Source organism: Lontra canadensis, unplaced genomic scaffold, assembly GCF_010015895.1.
Source record: "Lontra canadensis isolate GAN:19392208 unplaced genomic scaffold, GSC_riverotter_1.0 scaffold101, whole genome shotgun sequence".
Lineage (NCBI taxonomy): Eukaryota > Metazoa > Chordata > Mammalia > Carnivora > Mustelidae > Lontra > Lontra canadensis.
Window position 1 is genome coordinate 5,604,303 of NW_022631095.1, and position 19,218 is coordinate 5,623,520.

Below are 19,218 nucleotides of genomic sequence, written 5' to 3' on the forward strand. Positions count from 1 at the left end.
GCATGAGATAACAGTTCTGGTGTAGCAACACAATGGGGAATATGCAATCATAAAAAGTACACATCAGTGTAGAGGCTGCTGGAAGGCAGCGGGCTTGAGCAATGGAAACTTGAGCAAGGAACAAGGGCCCACAGTGACCTTGGGACTCAGCATAAGCAGGCTCTGGAAGCAGCCCGCCCCGAAACAGCCATAGGCCCTAGTTGACCAATGGGCTACTTAGACCCAGGCACGGTTACCAAAAAGGAAAATTCCATTCATTCCCATACCTCCCTCATTCCGCCCTGTACCTATAGCCCCTCACCACCACCTCATGACAGACCATCTGTCCCTTGCTGTCCTGCCCGCTGCTCCCTTGCAGTGTAGTCAATAAATTTCAATCTCCTTTGTTCTGCCTCCCGTGAATTCTCTCACCACCCGCACCACCGTCCCCGACCGGTAGGGACAACCCCCATTCAAGCCTCTGTAACATCACGGAGAAATACTGCGGACATGTTTTGAGAAAACAGCAAAATACAAAATTGAAAGGTAAAAGTGAAGTGTAAAATTGTGTGTGTGCACAGACAAGGACGAGATGGGGAAAGGCAAGAACAAAATGAGTTCCTTTGTTAGGTAGATTTATTTTTTTCTGCCTTGAAATACATTTTTTATTACAATAATATTTATACAACAAACGTGAAGATAAATTAGAGTGGAATGAAACAGAAATCCCAAAGTGTCCCTCTCAGAGACGGTATTGCTCCAAAAGGTACCAAAACACAATTTCTTACAGAAGAAATAACCTTATTTGGAGCCTTATCTACAACTAACAAACGGAAACAGCGGACAAGAACAGCCACATCTTTAACCGCCAGCGGAAGGTCCTTCACGTTTGTGCGGCCACAACACGTCATGCTCTCCCAGTCTGGCTGCTCTAGGCACATTCCCCATGCATTGCCTGGTCCTAGAGATCTCTGTGTTTATGACTTTTCTGAAAAAGCTGCAAGCACTTGGGAATGGTGGCCCTCGCCATGCCTAGCACAGTGTTGGGTTACCACTCAAGTTTCTTGGCTGATGAAGGCTAATTAATGTAGCCTGCTGGGTTAGACCCTGATGACCTATTACTTTTTGCCTATTAATATATCAAATAGTGTTGACATGTCTGAGTACATCCCAGAGGCATGCCTAAGGAAGCAAGCGTGTAATAGTTCCCCAGCGCTACAGGAGCCCACAAGGCACAAGCTGGAGCTCCCTGTCTGGATGATAAGCAGCGGAAACTGGAGGTACAAGAGTACTCCGTTCTAGTGTGGTTTGATGTTGATTACATGGTTGATTTCATGGTCATTCATGCTCCTGGAAGTCAGACGTATCCAGAAAAGAGAAGCCTGTGGATGCTGCCAACTCTGGGCTCCAGGATTATAAAACATCTTTAGGCACTCCCCTGTGCTACAAAGGGGGGCATTCATCCTCCAGATTTGCAATAAAGTCCTCTTTTTCCATCTAGCCATCAGCTTCAGTAAATGGGGGACTTGGACGGAAACCTTTACGTCCCTTTCCTGATGGTCGGGAGCATGAAACAAATACAGCATCTGTAAGTTTCAAAAGCTAAAAGGAAAATACATCCTTAAGACTTTCCCGTGTTCCCCAGCAGTGGCTGTAGAAAGAGCCCCGAAGTTCCAAACACACAGACAATTATAAATACCCAAAGAAAGACCCTGTCCACCACCATGGCTACATATTTCCAGTCATCTTCTACCTGAAAGACAAACAAAAAGTTGAAACAATTAAAAAATATATATGGAAACCTTAGGAAATGCACTTTGTCTCATAAATAAACTGCTTCTTTTTCAAAGAAAACTTCCCTGGCAATTTTTAAAGCAAATATTAGTTTTATCCTGGTTAAGCCATGTTGCCTATAGAGTTCACAGAACTTTTGTCCAAAGAGCGTGCGTATGCAAACCCTTCCATGCCTCATGTGGATGGTAACAGAGTGAGCAGGACTGCATGGGGCACAGAAGACTTTTCCTACAAAAAAAGCACTCCCGTGATAGCTCAACCTTTGCCATTGGCACTGAATATTCTGAGTCGTTGGCAAGTCTGGGAAATGGGTTGGAGGCAGGGAGTGCAGGACATGAGGAAGGATGGAGGGCCCCCTTCTCAGGCATAGGCAGCCCTCCAGCCCGCAAGTCATGCTGCTGTGGAGAGTTCATTGCATTTCTCATGACTTTCTGGTGAAGGGTAGTTGAAGGCAGGCAGGGAACAGCCCCGGCCCGAGCCTCTCCCCAACCCCCCACCACCCTAAGAGGAAACCACTATTAAAAGGACTTTACATCACCCTGGAAGGAGCCCTCCATCCTTTCCCCTATGACAGAAGCCTGATTGGGTGACAGGTGCAGGGAGGGCTCATCAGATAAAACAGCCCGCCAACAAGCCCATACAAACCCTAGATTAGAAACTCCCGGGGCAACCCTCTGGCATCCCTCACTTCATGGGAGCTTTTGTGCTATCACTTTTCTATCCCTCAATAAACCTTGCTTTGCTGCCCACCACTCTGTCTGGTCTACCTCTTCCTTCTTCGAAGCGGCATGACCAAGAACTGCGGGCACCGACAGAGGGAAAAAATCCTGTAACATTCCAGTTTCTGACCTCCAATGTATTACGCTTCCAGCTTATGCCTGAGACCTAGGTCTCAGGTTGTGTCTTGACAGCCCTACCTGGTGGTGTTTAAATCAACAACTCTTCCCTCCATGTTATGAAGGTGTCACCATGAGAGCACAGTTCTGGGCTCACCTGTCCCAGGATGCATCCCCCACCCCCTGCTTTGTGACCCGCAGTCACAGTACCCTCCTCTGCACCAACAGGATGGACAGACTTCAGGTCTCCAGCCGTCCTTTAACTGGGAGATACAGATGCGGGAGGCTACAGTATAAGGTCAAACCCAGACACCTGGCACGGGTTTTTAGATGCCCTCAGCTGGTCATCCTGATGATGTGGGAAACTGGCATGATTTTCTTGAGCTCTCTCTTTGGAGGATGGGGGAGGTCCTTGCTGCTATAGTTAGGTTCTGGGCAACAAAAGCAGAATATGTTGCTACTAAAAATAACCCTGAAGCTCATTCAGTCTGCACCTAAATCACTCTAGAGTAGAAATCAGTGGGGCTGGATTTGCAGAGGACTCACTCCCCTCTTCCAGCACTCTCAAACTGCAGGCTGATTTGCGAGCAGGTCTCCCCATTCACCCTTCCCTCCGCCACCGTTGTTGTTGTTGTTTTTTAAAGATTTTATTTATTTATTTGAGAGAGAGTATGACAGGGGAGAAGGTCAGAGGGAGAAGCAGACTCCTTGTGGAACTGGGAGCCCGATGTGGGACTCGATCCCGGCATTCCGGGATCATGACCTGAGCCGAAGGCAGTCGCTTAACTAACTGAGCCACCCAGGTGACCTCTGCCACTGTTTTTAAGAAGCACTTTCATTGGGCACCTGGAGGTGGTTTGAGCAACTGCCTTCGGCTCCGGTCATGATCCTGGAGTCCTGGGATCGAGGCCCACTTCAGGCTCCCTGCTTGGTGGGGAGCCTGCTTCTCCCTCTGACCCTCCATGCTCTCATGCTCTCTCTCAAATATATAAATAAAATCTTAAAAAAAAAAAAAAAAAAACAGAAAAAGAAAAAGAAAAACTTTCATAACCAAGTTTGTCCTGAATGTTTACTTTAACCAGATTTCGCTGGAGTTACCATTTCTGGAGGTGGAGGTCTGCAATGAGGCTGTGGTTTACTTCACCCATAACTGCATAATAACCACTTGGTCTTAGAGTAATGCTCCTGACCCTCTTGGAAAGAGAACTCACACGTTGCTGATCTATAAAATGCCTCTAAGCCTGCTGCAGGTGGACAGACTAGAGGGGCTATGTACCTACCTCCTTTGTTTCATTTTGATTCTTCATGTTTTCTGCTATGAACTGAACACTATTAATTACATCTTCGACATCAGGTGAGGGCTCTGAACTCTCAGCCATCCATTGTAAAGGTTGATGGCTTAATCTTCTCTTGCCGGTGGGAAGCTCACTTGACTTCGGACAACGGCAACATGCCGTAGGAAGTTTGGTCTCTCTGCGATGGTCAAAGTTGACTTTGGTGGACCTACTGGAAATGCCTTTGGAGTTTTTATCAGAACTTGTCTCCCTCTTCTTGTCCAGAGGTCTCCTCATCATCAGGATCTGGGGTAACAGCTGGAGGAAAACCGTCTTCACCCACTTGGGCATGGTGTGTGTTGTTGGGGTGCGAAAATGTATGTTCAACACGAATACGGTCACCGCAATGGACAGGGTGACAAAGATCATGGTGAACAGCAGGTACTCACCCACCAGTGGGATCACGAGAGATGTGGATGGGATGGTTTCCGTGATTACGAGCAAGAACACAGTCAGAGAAAGCAGAACTGAAATACAAAGTGTCACCTTTTCACCACAATCAGAAGGAAGGTAAAAGACCAGCACAGTTAGAAATGAAATAAAGAGACAGGGGATGATCAAATTAATGGTATAAAACATTGGCAATCTTCTAATGTAAAAAGAATAGGTTATATCTGTGTATATCTCCTCACAGCAGTTGTATTTTATGTCATGCTTGTAACCAGAAGCATCAACAATTTCCCATTCACTGTTTTCCCAAAAATCATTCATATCCACTTTAGATCCAATGATTAGGAGATCAATTTCCGCTTTGTCATATGTCCAGGAACCAAATTTCAGGGAACAATTTTGATGATCAAAAGGGAAAAAAGTGATATCCATAGGACAGGAACTCTTGAAAATAGCTGGTGGGGTCCAGGTTATCATGCCATCATATTTAAGGAGAGCTTTTGTCTTGCCTTCAACTTGAAAATCGCCAACAGCACTACAAAGTAAACCAGACACCATTAGTAACACTCCCTTTGCTCTACCAAAGGCAACTTTGGAAAGAGACTACTTCTGTCAGAAGCCCATACTTGTTGTAGAGAACAATGTCTGGCTTCCAGATCTTATCCGCAGGAACATGTAGAGTCTCAATGCCATCATATTCCCTTGGGTTCCAGCGCAATTTATAATCATTCCAGATCTAAAGGCAGTAGAAGTCAATTGAATAAAAAATTCTTAGTAACTTTCTTCCAATGTTAATTCTATATTGGTTTAGCAGGGGTTTTGGAAAAAGTATGTTCTAATTTAAAGAGTACATTGGAGGGCACTTGGCTGGCTCAGTCAGTAAAGCATGCAACTCTTGATCTCAAGGTCATGAGGTCAAGCCCCACACAGAGCATGGAGCCTATTTAAAAAAATAAATAAAGAGTACGTTGGTTTTTCTTTTTTTTCCTTTTTCTTTTTCTTTCTTTCTTTCTTTCTTTCTTTCTTTCTTTCTTTCTTTCTTTCTTTCTTTTGTGTGTGTGTGTGTGTGTGTGTGTGTGTGTGAGAGAGAGAGAGATTGAGAGGAAGAGAACAAGCGGGAGGAGGGGCAGAGAAAGAAGCAGACTCGCCACTGAGCACGGAGCCATGCGAACTCCATCCCAGGACCCTGGGATTATGACCTGAGCCAAAGGCAGACATTTAACCAACTGAGCCATCCAGGCACCCAAGAATACATTGGTTTCTATCAAAAGTTGAGAGGGTAAATCCATGTGGAATAGAGGGCTACGTAGCTGAGCTGATTTTGGCAAATATAACTTAGATAATTAACTATTGATTATTAATTAGCTGGCCAAGCTTAAAAACTCAACTTGTATGTTCCATAGACTATATTTACACTGGAGTAGCAACTTCATTTCTAATATTAAAAAGATAGTCCAAGTGTACAATGATGAACTTGTTACAAAGTCTGTGTAGAAGATTAAGACAAGAGGGAAGCATAAGATGGTATAACTGATAAAACCAGCTGGTGGGAATCTAACCCACGTGCTCTCATATTCAGTTCCTGACTTCCCTAGGCCTGGCACAGCAGGACCAAAGAGTGGGCAAGCAACTGACTGTGGGGCTCAAGTTACAGAGAGAAATAGGATACCTGAGGGCAGAAACCAGAAGGGAGAGGAGAACTTTATCACTATGTTTCTGCACCTGTGACGTTTACATCAAGCAGCTGTGACCAGAGCTGAACTTTAGGCTTTGATGACAGATAATATTTTATGCTCTGTTAGAAGTTGGAGATGGAAAGAGGGAATGCTAGCAGAGTTTATTCATTAGACATTGTTAGATTGGTACATAAGTAAGACACGTCTAAGGGAAGGACACATACGTGACGTAGCCACAGATTGGTTTCCATGATCTGGTTGACTTCATCCTGGGAAAAAGAAACGGTATATTTTAGCCTTAAATGTACTTGCTAATACAGGTGGATCTTAGAACAAGAATTACAACAAAGGAGAGCCAAATCTGAGTTATTCATACTAATGGAGGAAAACAAAAAGGACTAAAAAAACAACTTATAAAATACAACCAGAAATATATTTTCACATCTGGTTCCAACCCTGTTGACTTTGAGAGAAAAGGTGGCTTAAAACTGTCTTTCAAATCTGATCTAAGTCTCACCTCTTCCATGAAAACTTTTTCTTTTTTTTTTTTAAGATTTTATTTATTTATTTGAAAGAGTGTGAGAGAGAGCATGAACAGGGGAAAGGGGCAGAGAGAGAGGGAGAAGGAGACCCCCTGCTGAGCAAGGAGGCTGACTCCAGGTTCTATCCCAATCCCAGGAACCCGAGATCATAACTTGAGCTAAAAACAGAAGCTTAACCAACTGAGCCACCCAAGTGCCCCAGTTCGTAAGTTTGGGGAACGCACTGTGGGCCACTGGGAACACCCAATAGCTTCCAAGCTGTTGTGTTGTAAGGTTGATGAAAGTTCTGGATATGTTTTCTGTAGTTTTCCCACTGAAGGCTGTTAGCTGCTTATGAACACATTATATTTGGGATATTGACCTGAACTGTTTTCTTTCAGATAGCTCCATAACTCTCTTCAGACCATTTAGTTACCAGTTTAAACTATCTCCTCAGAGAAGCCTTCTTTGACCATGCTGTCTAAAACAGATGTGTGTGCACATGTGGGTAAGTATGTGTCCATCCCTCTCTATTTTTCTTCATGGGATCTATAACTGTTATTGATGTTTTTGTCTCCCCAATTAATTGCTTAGACACATGAAGGTAGGGAATTTTTCATCCTGTTTACTGCTGTAGTCCTAGCATTTATAGAGCATATAGTAGGTACTCAATAAATATTTGAACAATGAATGATTGAAGCAATCAGCATGGCTTGGAAAAGAATTGGGATGTGTTGCAGCAGAGGGGTAGTCCCAGCTGGAAAACTCCATGGTGAGCTAAGGCTGACATTTCAAGGGGCAATTGGGCTCAAGACTTGAGGTTGGGAGGTTTTCAAGGACTGGGGATGAAGATGGTAAAAACAATGAACCAGGTTCTGATACTTATCACCATCTGCAGTAATTCCACTCCCCTCCCACTGACCTTCTCTTCCTCCTTTCATGGAATCATAAATCTTTACAAGCTGCAGAGATCAGAAAGGCTTCACAAGGGGCACTTGGGTGGCTCAGTCAGTTAAGCAGCTGCCTTAGCTCAGGTCATGATCCTGGAGTCCTGGGATTGGGATCGAGCCCCATGTCCAGCTGCCTGCTCAGAAGGGAGTCTACTTCTCCCTCTCCTTCTGCTTCTCCCCCTGCTCCTGCTTTCTCTTAAATAAATAAATAAAATCTTTAAAAAAAGGAAAAGAAAAAGAACGGTTTCACAAAAGAGGTGAGACTTAAATCAGATTTGAAAGACAGTTTTAAGCCACATTTTCTCTCAAAGTCAACATCGTTTGAGCTCTTTCTCAAATAAATAAATAAAATCTTTAAAAAAAATAAAAACAAACAACTTATAAACCTTGCTTTACAAGATACATGGACACCCTCAGAGTAAATGAATTCAACTGTGTTTGACAGAGCTGTGGCCAGGACTCAGGCCCCAATCTGCTCTTTTTCACTGAGCGTCTCTCTAGTTCACTACCGCCCCTGCCAAGCTTCCTTCTTCAAATGGGTTTGTATCAAGTCATGGTAAGCCCCAGGGTTTTAAAAGGTCAACAGAAGAGTTACATTTATGGTCTCCTACTAGCCAGGAAAAGCAAAAACAAAAAAAAACAAAAAACAAAACCAAACAAACAAACCAACCAAAAAAAGGCTATACTTTTCCATTGGCCAAGCAGTCCATGACTTTATAATTACCCAAGCCTAAGGCTGGTGCCTTCTGTTTGAGAAAAGGTCATGTTGTGCCCTATAGATTCCAGCAGAGCCATGTCAATAAATCCACTGGCTTCCAATCAGGAATGGACTAACTATGAAGTCTAGAAAGGTCTCAGTGGTACATGTCATAAGCATCTTCCAAGGACCGCGTCTTCACTGTACACTAGTATACTGTGTTGATAGAACTAGTGTACACTGTGAACTAGTACACTGTGTTCAGATAATTCACATCTGTAGGCAATATCATCCTGACAATATCCCCTTCTCCCCCCAACACGTCCACAAGCTGGTGAGGCTCCATGTGGTGTGGACATCGTCAGGGGTGTCAGCCAACTTTATGGATCAGAACTTGTTCTGACAAGTCTTGTTTTCCACCCAACTCTAAACCACACCAATGGTCATGGGCACTGCCATCAGTCAGCCCAGCTGGAGGAGGCCAGAGACCCATAGTACCAGTCCACATTCCTGGGACCATTGCCCTGTATCTCCTTCTTGGGAAAATAAATTAGTTGACACCCAGCCTGCCTCAAAGGATTAGAGTTACAATTTCAAATTGAGTTGCTTTTGGAGCACCAGAGAATGAGATGAGAAATGCCAGGTGGACTACACTTTGAAGGCCTTTAAGTTAGTCATTTCAGATATGGGAAGCCATCAAAACACTAGACAGGGGCTTTGTCTTGAATTGCTATTGGGGAGGACAGGAGATATGCTCTTACACTGAAAGATCATCCACCCAGAAAACTTTGTGGCCAGAGTCATTCTGTAGGGCAGCAAAAACACTTCTGGGTAGAGCAGCAAAAGACTTAGAGAGTTTGAGAAGGGAATTGGTGGTTGGGCAGCCTGGTTGTACCGCATCACAGAACCACCCCCAGGGCTCACCATTGCTCAAGGACAACAATGTATGGTCCACAGGGACTTCTGGTACCCCACCTGAGAACAGGTGGCTTCTATAGGAATGGCTACATTAATACGCAACAAAGTAGACTTCAGAAAAAAACAATTACTATAGACAAAGAGGGGCATTGTATAATGCTAGAAGGGTCAATTCACCAGGAAGACATAATGATCCTAACTGTATACACACCAAAACAATAGTCTTCAATTACATGAAACAAAAATTGATAAAGCTGAAAGAAGGAACAAACCCCCATTATAGTTGGAGACTTCAACACCACCTCCCTCAGCAACCAAAGAACCACTAGACAGAAAATCAGCAAAAACAGAGATCTGAAGAATATAATCAATATAATAATATAATAATATTATAATAATCAATATAATCAATATTATAATAATCAATATAATCAATAATAATCAATATAATCAATCAACTGACTGACATATATAGAACACTTACTCAAAACAGCAGAATACCCATATTTTTCAAGTATGCATGGACTATTAACCAAGATAATAAACCATATTTTTATCATGAGCCATAAAATAACCCTCATACAGTTTAAAAGAATTGAAAATGTACAGTGTTTTTTTTTTTTAAAGATTTTATTTATTTATTTGTCAGAGACAGAGGGAGAGAGAGCGAGCGAGCACAGGCAGACAGAAAGGCAGGCAGAGGCAGAGGGAGAAGCAGGCTCCCTGCCGAGCAAGGAGCCCGATGTGGGACTCGATCCCAGGGCGCCGGGATCATGACCTGAGCCGAAGGCAGCCGCTTAACCAACTGAGCCACCCAGGCGTCCCTGTACAGTGTTTTTGACCATAATGGAATCAAACTAGAAATCAATAACAGAAGACAACAAGAAAATCTCTAAACCCACAGGAACTAAACAATACTCCTCTAAATAATCCATGGGTCAAAGAGGATGTCTCAAAGGAGATTTTTTTAGAGATTTTATTTGCTTGTTTAAGAGAGAGAGAGAACACCTGCATGCACACGAGCAGGGGGAGGGGCAGAGGGAGAGGAAGAAAGAGAATCCCAAGCAGACTCTGCACTGAGCACAGAGCCCCATGCAGCATTTGATCTTACAACCCTGAAATCATGACTTGAACCAAAATCAAGAGTCAGATGCTTAACTGACTGAGCCATCCAGGTGTCCCTCAAAGAAGATTTTAAAAAATACATAGAACCGAATGAAAATGAAAACACAATATATCAGAACATGAAGGACATAGCTTAAAAACAGTGCTGAAAATAAAATTATAACATTATATATTTATATTATAAATAAAGAAAGCCCTCAAATGAATAATCCAAGTTTGTACTTCAAGAAATTAGGGGGGGAAAGCACAAAATGAACCCAAAGCAAGCTTAAGGAAGGAAAAATAAAGATAAGGATAGAAATTATGGGGCACCTGGCTGGCTCAGTCATTGGAGCATGCAGCTCTTGAGATCTTGGAAGTTGTGAGTTTGAGCCCCACATTGGATGTAGAGATTACTTAAATAAAAAATAATAAATTTTTTAAACAGAGTAGAAATCAATAAAATTGAAAAGGAAAACAATAAAGAAAAATCAGTGAAATAAAAGCTGATTCTATTGGGAAAATAAACAACAAAATTGATGACCCTGTAACATGATTGGCATAAATAAAAACAAGGACACAGCTCACCAACATCAGAAATGAAATAGGAACACTACAGATCCTGTAACCATTAAAAAGAATAGACAATATTATAAACAACTTTATCATACATTCAAAAATTTAAAAGTAGTGGATTAAAACCTCAAGAGCCACAAATTACCTGAATTCAAAGAAGATGAAGTTGACAGTCTGAATAGCCTATAGCCATTTTAAAAAATTGGATTTATAGTTAAAAACTCCTGGAAAAGAAGTCTCTAGATGTAGTAAGTTCCCCTTAAGAATTCTACCAACTATGTAAAGAAGAAGTATTATCAATTCTATATGATCTCTTCCATAACATAGAAGAAGATGGATCAATTCCAAATATTTTTTATTTAGTATTATCCTGACACAAAACCCAAAGATAGTACAAAAAAAGAAAATTATAGATCAATATCTGTTGTGAACCCATCAATAAAGTAGTAGAAACCTGAATCCAACAATATATAAAAAGTTATACATCATGACTAATGAGATGTAAGAATGATTCAACATTCAAAAATCAATCAATATAATTTACCATATCAAGGTAAAGAAGAAAATTGAAATGTGACCATATCAACTGATGCAAACAAAAGCATTTAACAAAAGTTCAACATCAACTCATGATAAAAACTCTCTGAAAACTGGGAATAAAGAAGAACTTCTTCAACTTGATGAAATGCTCTATAAAATGCTTACAGCTATCATTATACTAAATGGTGAAGGACTGAATACCTTTTCCTTAAGATTGAGAACAAGGCAAAGTCCACTCTCATCACTCTTACTCAACACAGTACTGGGAATTCTAGTCAATGCAATACAGCAAGAAAAAGGGGTCGGGGGGAGGGAAGGACAGATTGAAAAGAAAGAAATAAAATTATCTCTATTTGCATATGACATGGTTGCCTACATAGGAAAATCCACGGAATCTATAAAAATACTGAAACTAAGAAGTGAGTTCAGCAAGATCTCAGGATAACAAGATCAACATACAAAAATCAATTCAATTTCCATATACTAACAATGAACATGAAGAAACCAAAATTAAAAGCACATTATTTTCAATTGCTTCAAATAATACAAAATACCTACATCTACACATAATACTGCATGAATGGGATCTGTATGATGAAAATTACGAAATGCTATGAAAAAAGAGCCAAATGAATGGAGAACTATCTTGCATTCATGGGTTGGAAGACTCAACAACAGTAAAAATGTCGCTTCTCCCCAAATTAATCTATAGATGTAATGCGATTCCTTTCAAAATCCCAGCAGGGTTTTTTGTATATATAGGCAGCTTATTTTAAGACGTAGACCCCAGAATAACTAATATGATTGTGACAAAGGAGAATAAGGTGGGAGGAATCACTCTGGCCAATATTAAGACTTGCTGAGCGCCTGGGCGGCTTATCTGGTTAATGTCCACCATCGGCTCAGGTCATGATCTCATGGTCCTGGGATCAAGCCCTCCATCAGCCTCCCTGCTCAGTGGGGAGTCTAATTCCCCCTCTTCCTCTGCCCCTCTCCCTGCTCCTGCTCTCTCTCTAATAAATAAATAAAATCTTTTAAAATAATAAAAAAAAAAGACAATACAGCTACAGTAATCAAGATTGGGTGGTAGTGGTGGAAGGTTAGTCACATAGATCAATGGAATGGAACAGAGGACCCTGCAATAGACCCACACAAATACACTCAACTGATTTTTCACAAAGGTGCACAGTCAACTCAATGGGGAAAGGGATAGACTTTTCAACAGATGATACTGGAGCACCTACCCCACCCCACCAAAAAGACCAAGCCTCACATTTTATACAAAAATTTAAAAAAAAAAATCAAGGATCACAGTCTTGAATGAGAAACATAAATAAAACTTTAAGAAAAAAAAAAAGAAAATCTCTGGGACCTGCAATAAGGCAAAGACTTAGGCTTAACACCAAAAGCAAAAAAACATAAAAGGAAAAATTGATAAATTGGACCTCATCAAAATGGAAAAGTTTGAGTGAAAGCCCACATGAAAAAGATGAAAAGAGAAGCTACAAACTAGGGTAAAATATAGCTGACTCTTGAATACACAGGTTTGAACTGTGCAGGTCCATTTATATGTAGAATTTTTAGGACACGGTGCTATAAATGTATTTTCTCTTTCTTATGATTTAATAACATTTTATTTTTTCTTCCTTTATTGTAAGAATACAGACTATAACACATGTAACATATAAAATATGTGTTAAACAAGTGTTTATGTAATCAGTAAGGCTTTAGGTCAACACTAGACTATAAGTAGTTAGGTTTTGGAGAAGTCAAAAATTATTTGAAGAATTTTGACTATGGTAGGGGCAGGTGTCCCTAACCCCTGCATTACTCAAAGGTCAACTGTATTTGCAAAGCATTTATCTGGCAAAACATTAGTACCTAGAATATAGCAAGAACTCTTAACACTGAACAGTTAAAAAAAAAAATCAAACAAGCCTATTAGAAAATGGGCAAAAACCATAAACAAACATTTCACCAAAGAGGATATACAGATGGCAAATAAGCACATGAAAAACTGTTCTATATCATTAGTCATTAGGAAAATGCATATTAAAACTATAATGGAAAAAAAAACTACAATGAGATATCATTATATACCTATTAGAATGGCTTAAATAAAAAAAAAGTGATAACACCAAATACTGGTGAAGATGTGGATAAACTGGATCATTTTTTATTGCTGGTAGGAATGTAGAAGGATAGAGCCACTCTGGAAAGCATTTTGGCAGTTTCTTAAAAAACTAAACATGCAACTACCATATGGCCCAGTAATTGCACACCTGGTGGTTTATCCCAGAGAAATAAAGATTTACATTCACACAAAAACCTAGACCCGAAAGTTTATAGCACTTTTGTGTGTAATAGAATGAAACTGGAATCAACCCAAATGTTCTTCAACCAGCGAAAAGTAAAATGAACTGCAGTGCAAATATACCATGAAATACTACTCTGTACCAAGAAGAAATGAACTATTGATATAATTAACAACTGGGATGAGTGTCCAGAAAATTATACTGAGTGCAAAAGCCAATCCCACAAGATTACATACTATATTATTCCATTTTATATAACTTTCTCAAAATGACAAAATTCTAGAAATGGAAGACATTAGTGGTTGCCCCTGGGAAAACTGGGTGAAGTGTACAAGGAATCTTTCTATTATTCTTACAACTGCATATGAATCTACAATAATTATTTCAGTAAATAAAATTCAACTCAAAAAAATAAATTTCCCAAGTCTCCCTCACAGCTAGAGGTTGCCCATGAGATAGGAAGCCAAGGATGTTAGTAGGACTTCTAACAAAACTCCTCAAGGAAGTCACAGATGTCTATTATCATGGTCTGTGTGATTGGCATCCCCTGGATGTTGTGCAGTGCCTAACCTGAGCAACCGAACACAGTGGTACAGTCACTAACACCATGAAGCCACCTGGTGTTAACCTTCTAAACTTGTTTTATTAAGGCTGTGTTATTTTTTTAAATCTCTGATAGCAGCCAAATGCAAATGTCAAAATCTGTATTCTTCTGTCCCCACCCACCATCCTCAGAACAATGTTCTGAAAGAGTGTATCAACCAGGAATTTGAAGTGATGCTGTGCAGTGAAATAGACTAACTTTACATGAAACTTACTTTACAACAATCCCTCCACAGTAAATTATGGCTCCCAGCCCAGTAGGACCAGGATAGGTACCAAATAAATATTTTTTAAAGGCATGAGTGGGTCCATCTAAGCAAAACAAAACATGTGACTTTTTTTTAAACCAATACGTACCAGTATATACGTACTTCCAACTTGGGCCAGAAGCCAGAGGACCAGGCCAGGGTTAGCCTCGTCCACCGGGAAGCATGGACTGGAGAAATATCATGGGCCCTGACCTCACATCTGTATTTAAGGTCTTTCCCCAGTGAACCTTGAGAGCCACCATTGTTTCCCAAGGGGCGAAGTCCTTATCCATAGGCTGGGACCGATGAAAGGGTCTCCCTTTGCTGTGCACTGCTGTCTCTCTGGAGACGCTTTATCCTCACCCCCTATGTCCTGAGCCTGGCTATTCCTGGAATTTGGTCCAAGCCAGCTCAGCCCCATTCCATGACTTGGGGCTAGAACCCTGCTCTATGTTGTAATATCAGAGCAAGCTACCTCCTCTCCTGCCAACTAGGGCATGAAGATTATTCAAAAAGAACTGCAGTCCTACTTGCCCTTGAACTCAGGAGCCATAAATTAAAGTAAGAACTCCAAATTCCCATCCGTTTTTTTTTTCAGGGCTGGATAGAACTCTGTATGAAAGAAGGTGATTTATTCTTTCCTTTCTTGCATAATGTAAAAGACTTAGAGCCATTCTTTTTCTATGGAGTGAAAAGAACATGAGCTTTGGAGTCGGGATGGGCTTGATTAAGACCCCAGTTCCACCATGTTATAGTCGTATGACCTTAAGAAGGTTGCTTACCTGAGCTTCCCTCCAGCTATAAAATGCAGCTGAAAGCAACTAAGTGTAGACACAGTGACTGGTGCCTAATAGATGCACAGTGACGTTAGCTCCCTCTGTATTCTCCCTTCAACCTCCCCTTCTCCTCTTTGTTTCATCAACTCCCTCTAAAAGCACTTCCGGAAAAACACTGCCTTGATGTGAGTAATTACGGCTTCAATGGGAAAGGGTCTTCTTCTCAACCAGAGGGCTTTGAAGACCCAACGTTCATGCAGATGTGTGTTTGTTCATATTTTTAATTTTTCTATATTTACCACGTGCAATAACTGGGACAACGTCGAGAATTGCTTGGCTGCCCCACCCCCACCCCTGGCAGAGTCAGGGCTCCTCTGGGAACCAGTGGTGAACTGGCGGCACTTACCACGTTGGCCAGCTGTGTGATGGCCACTTCAAAATGCACCGTGACGGGATCAGAAACGTTTTCTACAGGTCTGATGAACTGGTTATAATGAGAAAACAGTTTGTGGAAGAGTCTCTCTTCAGATGCACAGGCAGCAGAACCTGCGTGGCCAAGCAGACTGACGGGTTAGAGCTGCAGAGAGGGTGCTCACAGTTGGGGGATGCCGGCAGCTTCCATCACCAAGTGACACAGGCAGTGGGATATCTAAGCCGACGGAGCCTTCCTGTCCCTGCGTTCCGTCCACCCACACAGACAGACCCGGTGCCCATTGTACCCTGCCTCTCCAAGCCTCAGTTGATCTTCTCGGCCCTGAAGATGAAAAGAGTAATGCCCAGAACTGGTATGATATCAAATAAAATAATATTGGCAAGAGCACTTTAAAAGTCTGATGCACACGTGTAAAGGGATAGCATGAACTCCGGTTTTTGCTTACGTCACTAAGGATAGTTCGTGACCTCTCTAATCTAGTTATTAAGGAACAGTCCTGCCCTTTCCTGTCAAAATGCTGATCCAACTACCTGTTTCTACAGTCAGTGAGGTGCTTAGCTGGGGAAACCACCAAGCAAACTGAAATAACTAGCGATTTTCTTAAGATCTTAACAAGCCATACTCCTTTTTAAAATCAGCGTTGAATTCAATTATTTCGGAGATTTGTGTAAGTGCAAGGTCTCTGAGGCAAACTTATTTAAATAGTTTTTAAAGAATTCAAAATTAGGAGTGCCTGGGTGGCTCAGTCATTAAGTGTCTGCCTTCAGCTCAGGTCATGACCCCAGAGTGCTGGGATCGAGCCCCGCATTGGGCTCCCTGCTCAGTGTGGAGCCTGCTTCTCTCTATCCCATTCCCCCTGCTTGTTTTCTCTCTGTCAAATAAATAAATAAAACCTTTAAAAAAAAAAGAATTCAAAATTAGTTCTTAAATAATAGGATTTTAGTCACTAAATTTTAACTAGTCTAATGTGTATTTTTCCAAGAATGCATTAAAACTGGGTTACTTGCCTTCATTTGAAATAATCCATTTCATTAATACCCCTCTATATTTTCCCTTATAGAAGCCAAGTTTGACATCTGAAATACTGTTCTACAAATTTCCCAGAGGGATTTACACCCTGAAAGAAAGAAAATTAAAGGGACTGAAAATTTATTCCGCAAAAATGAACAAAAGGATAGCTGTTGTATCACTAAATAAAGAGAGTCGTTTGACAAATGCAGTGGGAAATGCTGAAACTCTGGGCTTTCAGCAAGAAAAGAACAAATTTAAATGTAAAATAGCACCCTTGCTACCATAATCAATAATGGTTGAAATTTTCTACATGAAACAGATAAGAAACAATTCACTCCATTACCCCATTACCCATCTCCTTTCCCCCCAAGACCCTGTAGAGAAGCCTCCATGAGTCTTGAAGAACAAGCAAGCTCCAGCAAAGCCACCAGCACGTGGAAATGTGGTTTTCTTTAGCAGAAAAGCAGTTATTTCCAAGGCTTAACTTTTAAAATGAATAATCTTACTCTTAGGACTCATTCCAGCACAGTACTATGACATCCTTCCCCAAAAAATGACAATTACCTTCAAAATGGAAGGGTTCGTGGACTAAGTCATAGTATCAGCTAACAAATCATAGTTTAAAACATATATATTAATACAAATACAAATAGATTAGTTGAATATACCTATAGCAGAGATGGATAGAAAACTGCATCATTATTATCACCATATTTTTAGTGGGACAATAAATAAGGTATGGTTTACAATGTTTCATTGTCCTCTCCACCCCAGCCCCTAAACCTCACGTTACATGTTAAACCTACCCAGTAAGAAATAGATTAATTAGCAGTTATAACTGTAGTCCTTCCTCTGCAGCCCCTGTACATGTTCGCTCATAAAATATCTCATCTCTGCTCCGTCAAGCACAACTAGAAAAGAAGAGCAAACGCATGTAGCTGAAAAGAGGATATGAGATAAAGCAGAAATAAAACCTACCTTTCAAGCAAAGCATGAATACACAGAACCAGAGACACAAACCAAAGGGAAGAGGTGCTTGTCCCTTGCTGGTCAACATGATTAAAACACACTTTGATTTCTTTTTCTAGTCAAAGGATTGTGGAAAACAGAGAGCTATCAGACAGCCACACGCATCAGACCTTTAAATCATCAGAGTCCCACTGCAATCCACGTGTGTCTTCTGTGAAATAAAAACATTCCCAAACGCAACACGGATTTCCCAGGATCAGAGCCTAAGGCCAACAAAAGGGCAAATAAAAAGGATTCAACCAGATGTCAGATGAGTCATCACTTCCCTGTCACCCTAGATCTCTTTTCGTGCAGGAACAGTGAAGAGAAGCAGTGAGGGAACACCAGGCAGGCAGGACCGAGGGAGGACGGAAAACACTCTCAGGCTTAGAGCTTTTTGTAGCACAATCTGGGCAGTCATCCTTGGGGATGGGGGGAAGAAACACCCTTTGACTGAGCCCCAAGTCCAGGAAGAAGCAGGCTCTGGGTCCCAGACAGGGTGTTCAGATTCACTGAGTTCTCTGGTTAATCAAGGCTTAGCCTTGTTATTAGAAAACTTTCTAAAATAGAAGTTTCCTTTCCTCTCTTAATACGTGCGGCTTTGAGCAGCACTCACCTGGTTTCGTCTGACTCCAGGGCTTCTGGTGTCTTGTCTTTCTGTGCTCAGCAATCACCACCCAGGACCAGAGATTAGGTGTCTGAGAACCAGAGAGATGAGTACTGAACATGGGATGCCACCTGGATAGCCCTACACTTATTGAAACATCCTTGCCATCCACTGGCTTTGTCACAAGTTTCTTCTTGCCTCTAGTAGTGTCGATAGGGCTTCTGATGAACTGGGCCTTCTGGTCAGATTTTGGTGTTGGTTAAAGAGGAGGCAGACCCACAACAAAATGGAAAAGCAGGGGCGCCTGGGTGGCTCAGTGGGTTGAACCCTCTGCCTTCGGCTCGGGTCGTGGTCCCGGGGTCCTGGGATCGAGCCCCGCATCAGGCTCTCTGCTCCGTGGGGAGCCTGCTTCCTCCTCTCTCTCTGCCTGCCTCTCTGCCTACTTGTGATCTCTCTCTGTCAAATAAATAAAGTAATTTAAAAAAAAATGGAAAAGCAACCTGCAGAACAGGAGAAAATATTTGCGACCCCATGTCTGAGAAGGAGTGAATATCTAAAATACATAAGGAACTCATAAAACTCAGTATCAAACCCAATTAAAAAGTGGGAAACAACCTAAATAGACATTTTTCCAAAGAAAACATACAAATGTCCAACAGGTATAGGAAAAGGATCTCAAAGTCCCCGATCAGCAGGGAATGCAAATCAACCACCGTAAGATCTTACCTCCCACCTATTAGGATGGTTACTGCCAAAAAGACCAGAGATAAAAAGTGTTGGTGAGGGTGTGGAGAAAAGGAAATTGGTGCAGCTGGTGTGGAAAACAGTATGGGGTCCCTTAAAAAATTTGAAAAAGAAATTACCAGGACTGTGGAACCACCATTCACTTGGCTCACACCTTC

At 41.5% G+C, this 19,218-nt stretch overlaps 1 protein-coding gene across 2 annotated transcripts; it reads right to left on the reverse strand.

The window, feature by feature from the left end:
• Nucleotides 1-853: 853 nt before the first annotated feature.
• On the reverse strand, nt 854-18,016 carry CHRNA6 (cholinergic receptor nicotinic alpha 6 subunit). Of its 2 annotated transcripts, none has more exons than XM_032838073.1 (6): nt 17,680-18,016; nt 15,664-15,803; nt 6,234-6,278; nt 4,960-5,069; nt 3,890-4,868; nt 854-1,732 (listed from the first exon to the last, which is right to left on the reverse strand). In XM_032838073.1, the coding sequence occupies exons 1-6, from the start codon at nt 17,756-17,758 to the stop codon at nt 1,601-1,603; spliced, it is 1,485 nt and encodes a 494-aa protein (XP_032693964.1). In that variant the 5' UTR covers nt 17,759-18,016; the 3' UTR covers nt 854-1,600. The 2 variants fall into 2 exon arrangements, with proteins under 2 accessions (XP_032693964.1, XP_032693965.1); XM_032838074.1 differs by lacking the exon at nt 17,680-18,016 and adding an exon at nt 17,370-17,378.
• Between the last annotated feature and the right edge of the window lie 1,202 nt (nt 18,017-19,218).

Coding starts and splice junctions, on each gene's coding strand:
- CHRNA6 (XM_032838073.1), bottom strand. CDS start 17,758: ATGTTGACCAGCAAGGGACAAGCACCTCTTCCCTTTGGTTTGTGTCTC. Junction 5,070..6,233: donor CCAATCTGTGGCTACGTCAC/GTATGTGTCCTT, acceptor TACTGCCTTTAG/ATCTGGAATGATTATAAATT. Junction 1,733..3,889: donor ATCAAAATGAAACAAAGGAG/GTAGGTACATAG, acceptor TTTGTCTTTCAG/GTAGAAGATGACTGGAAATA.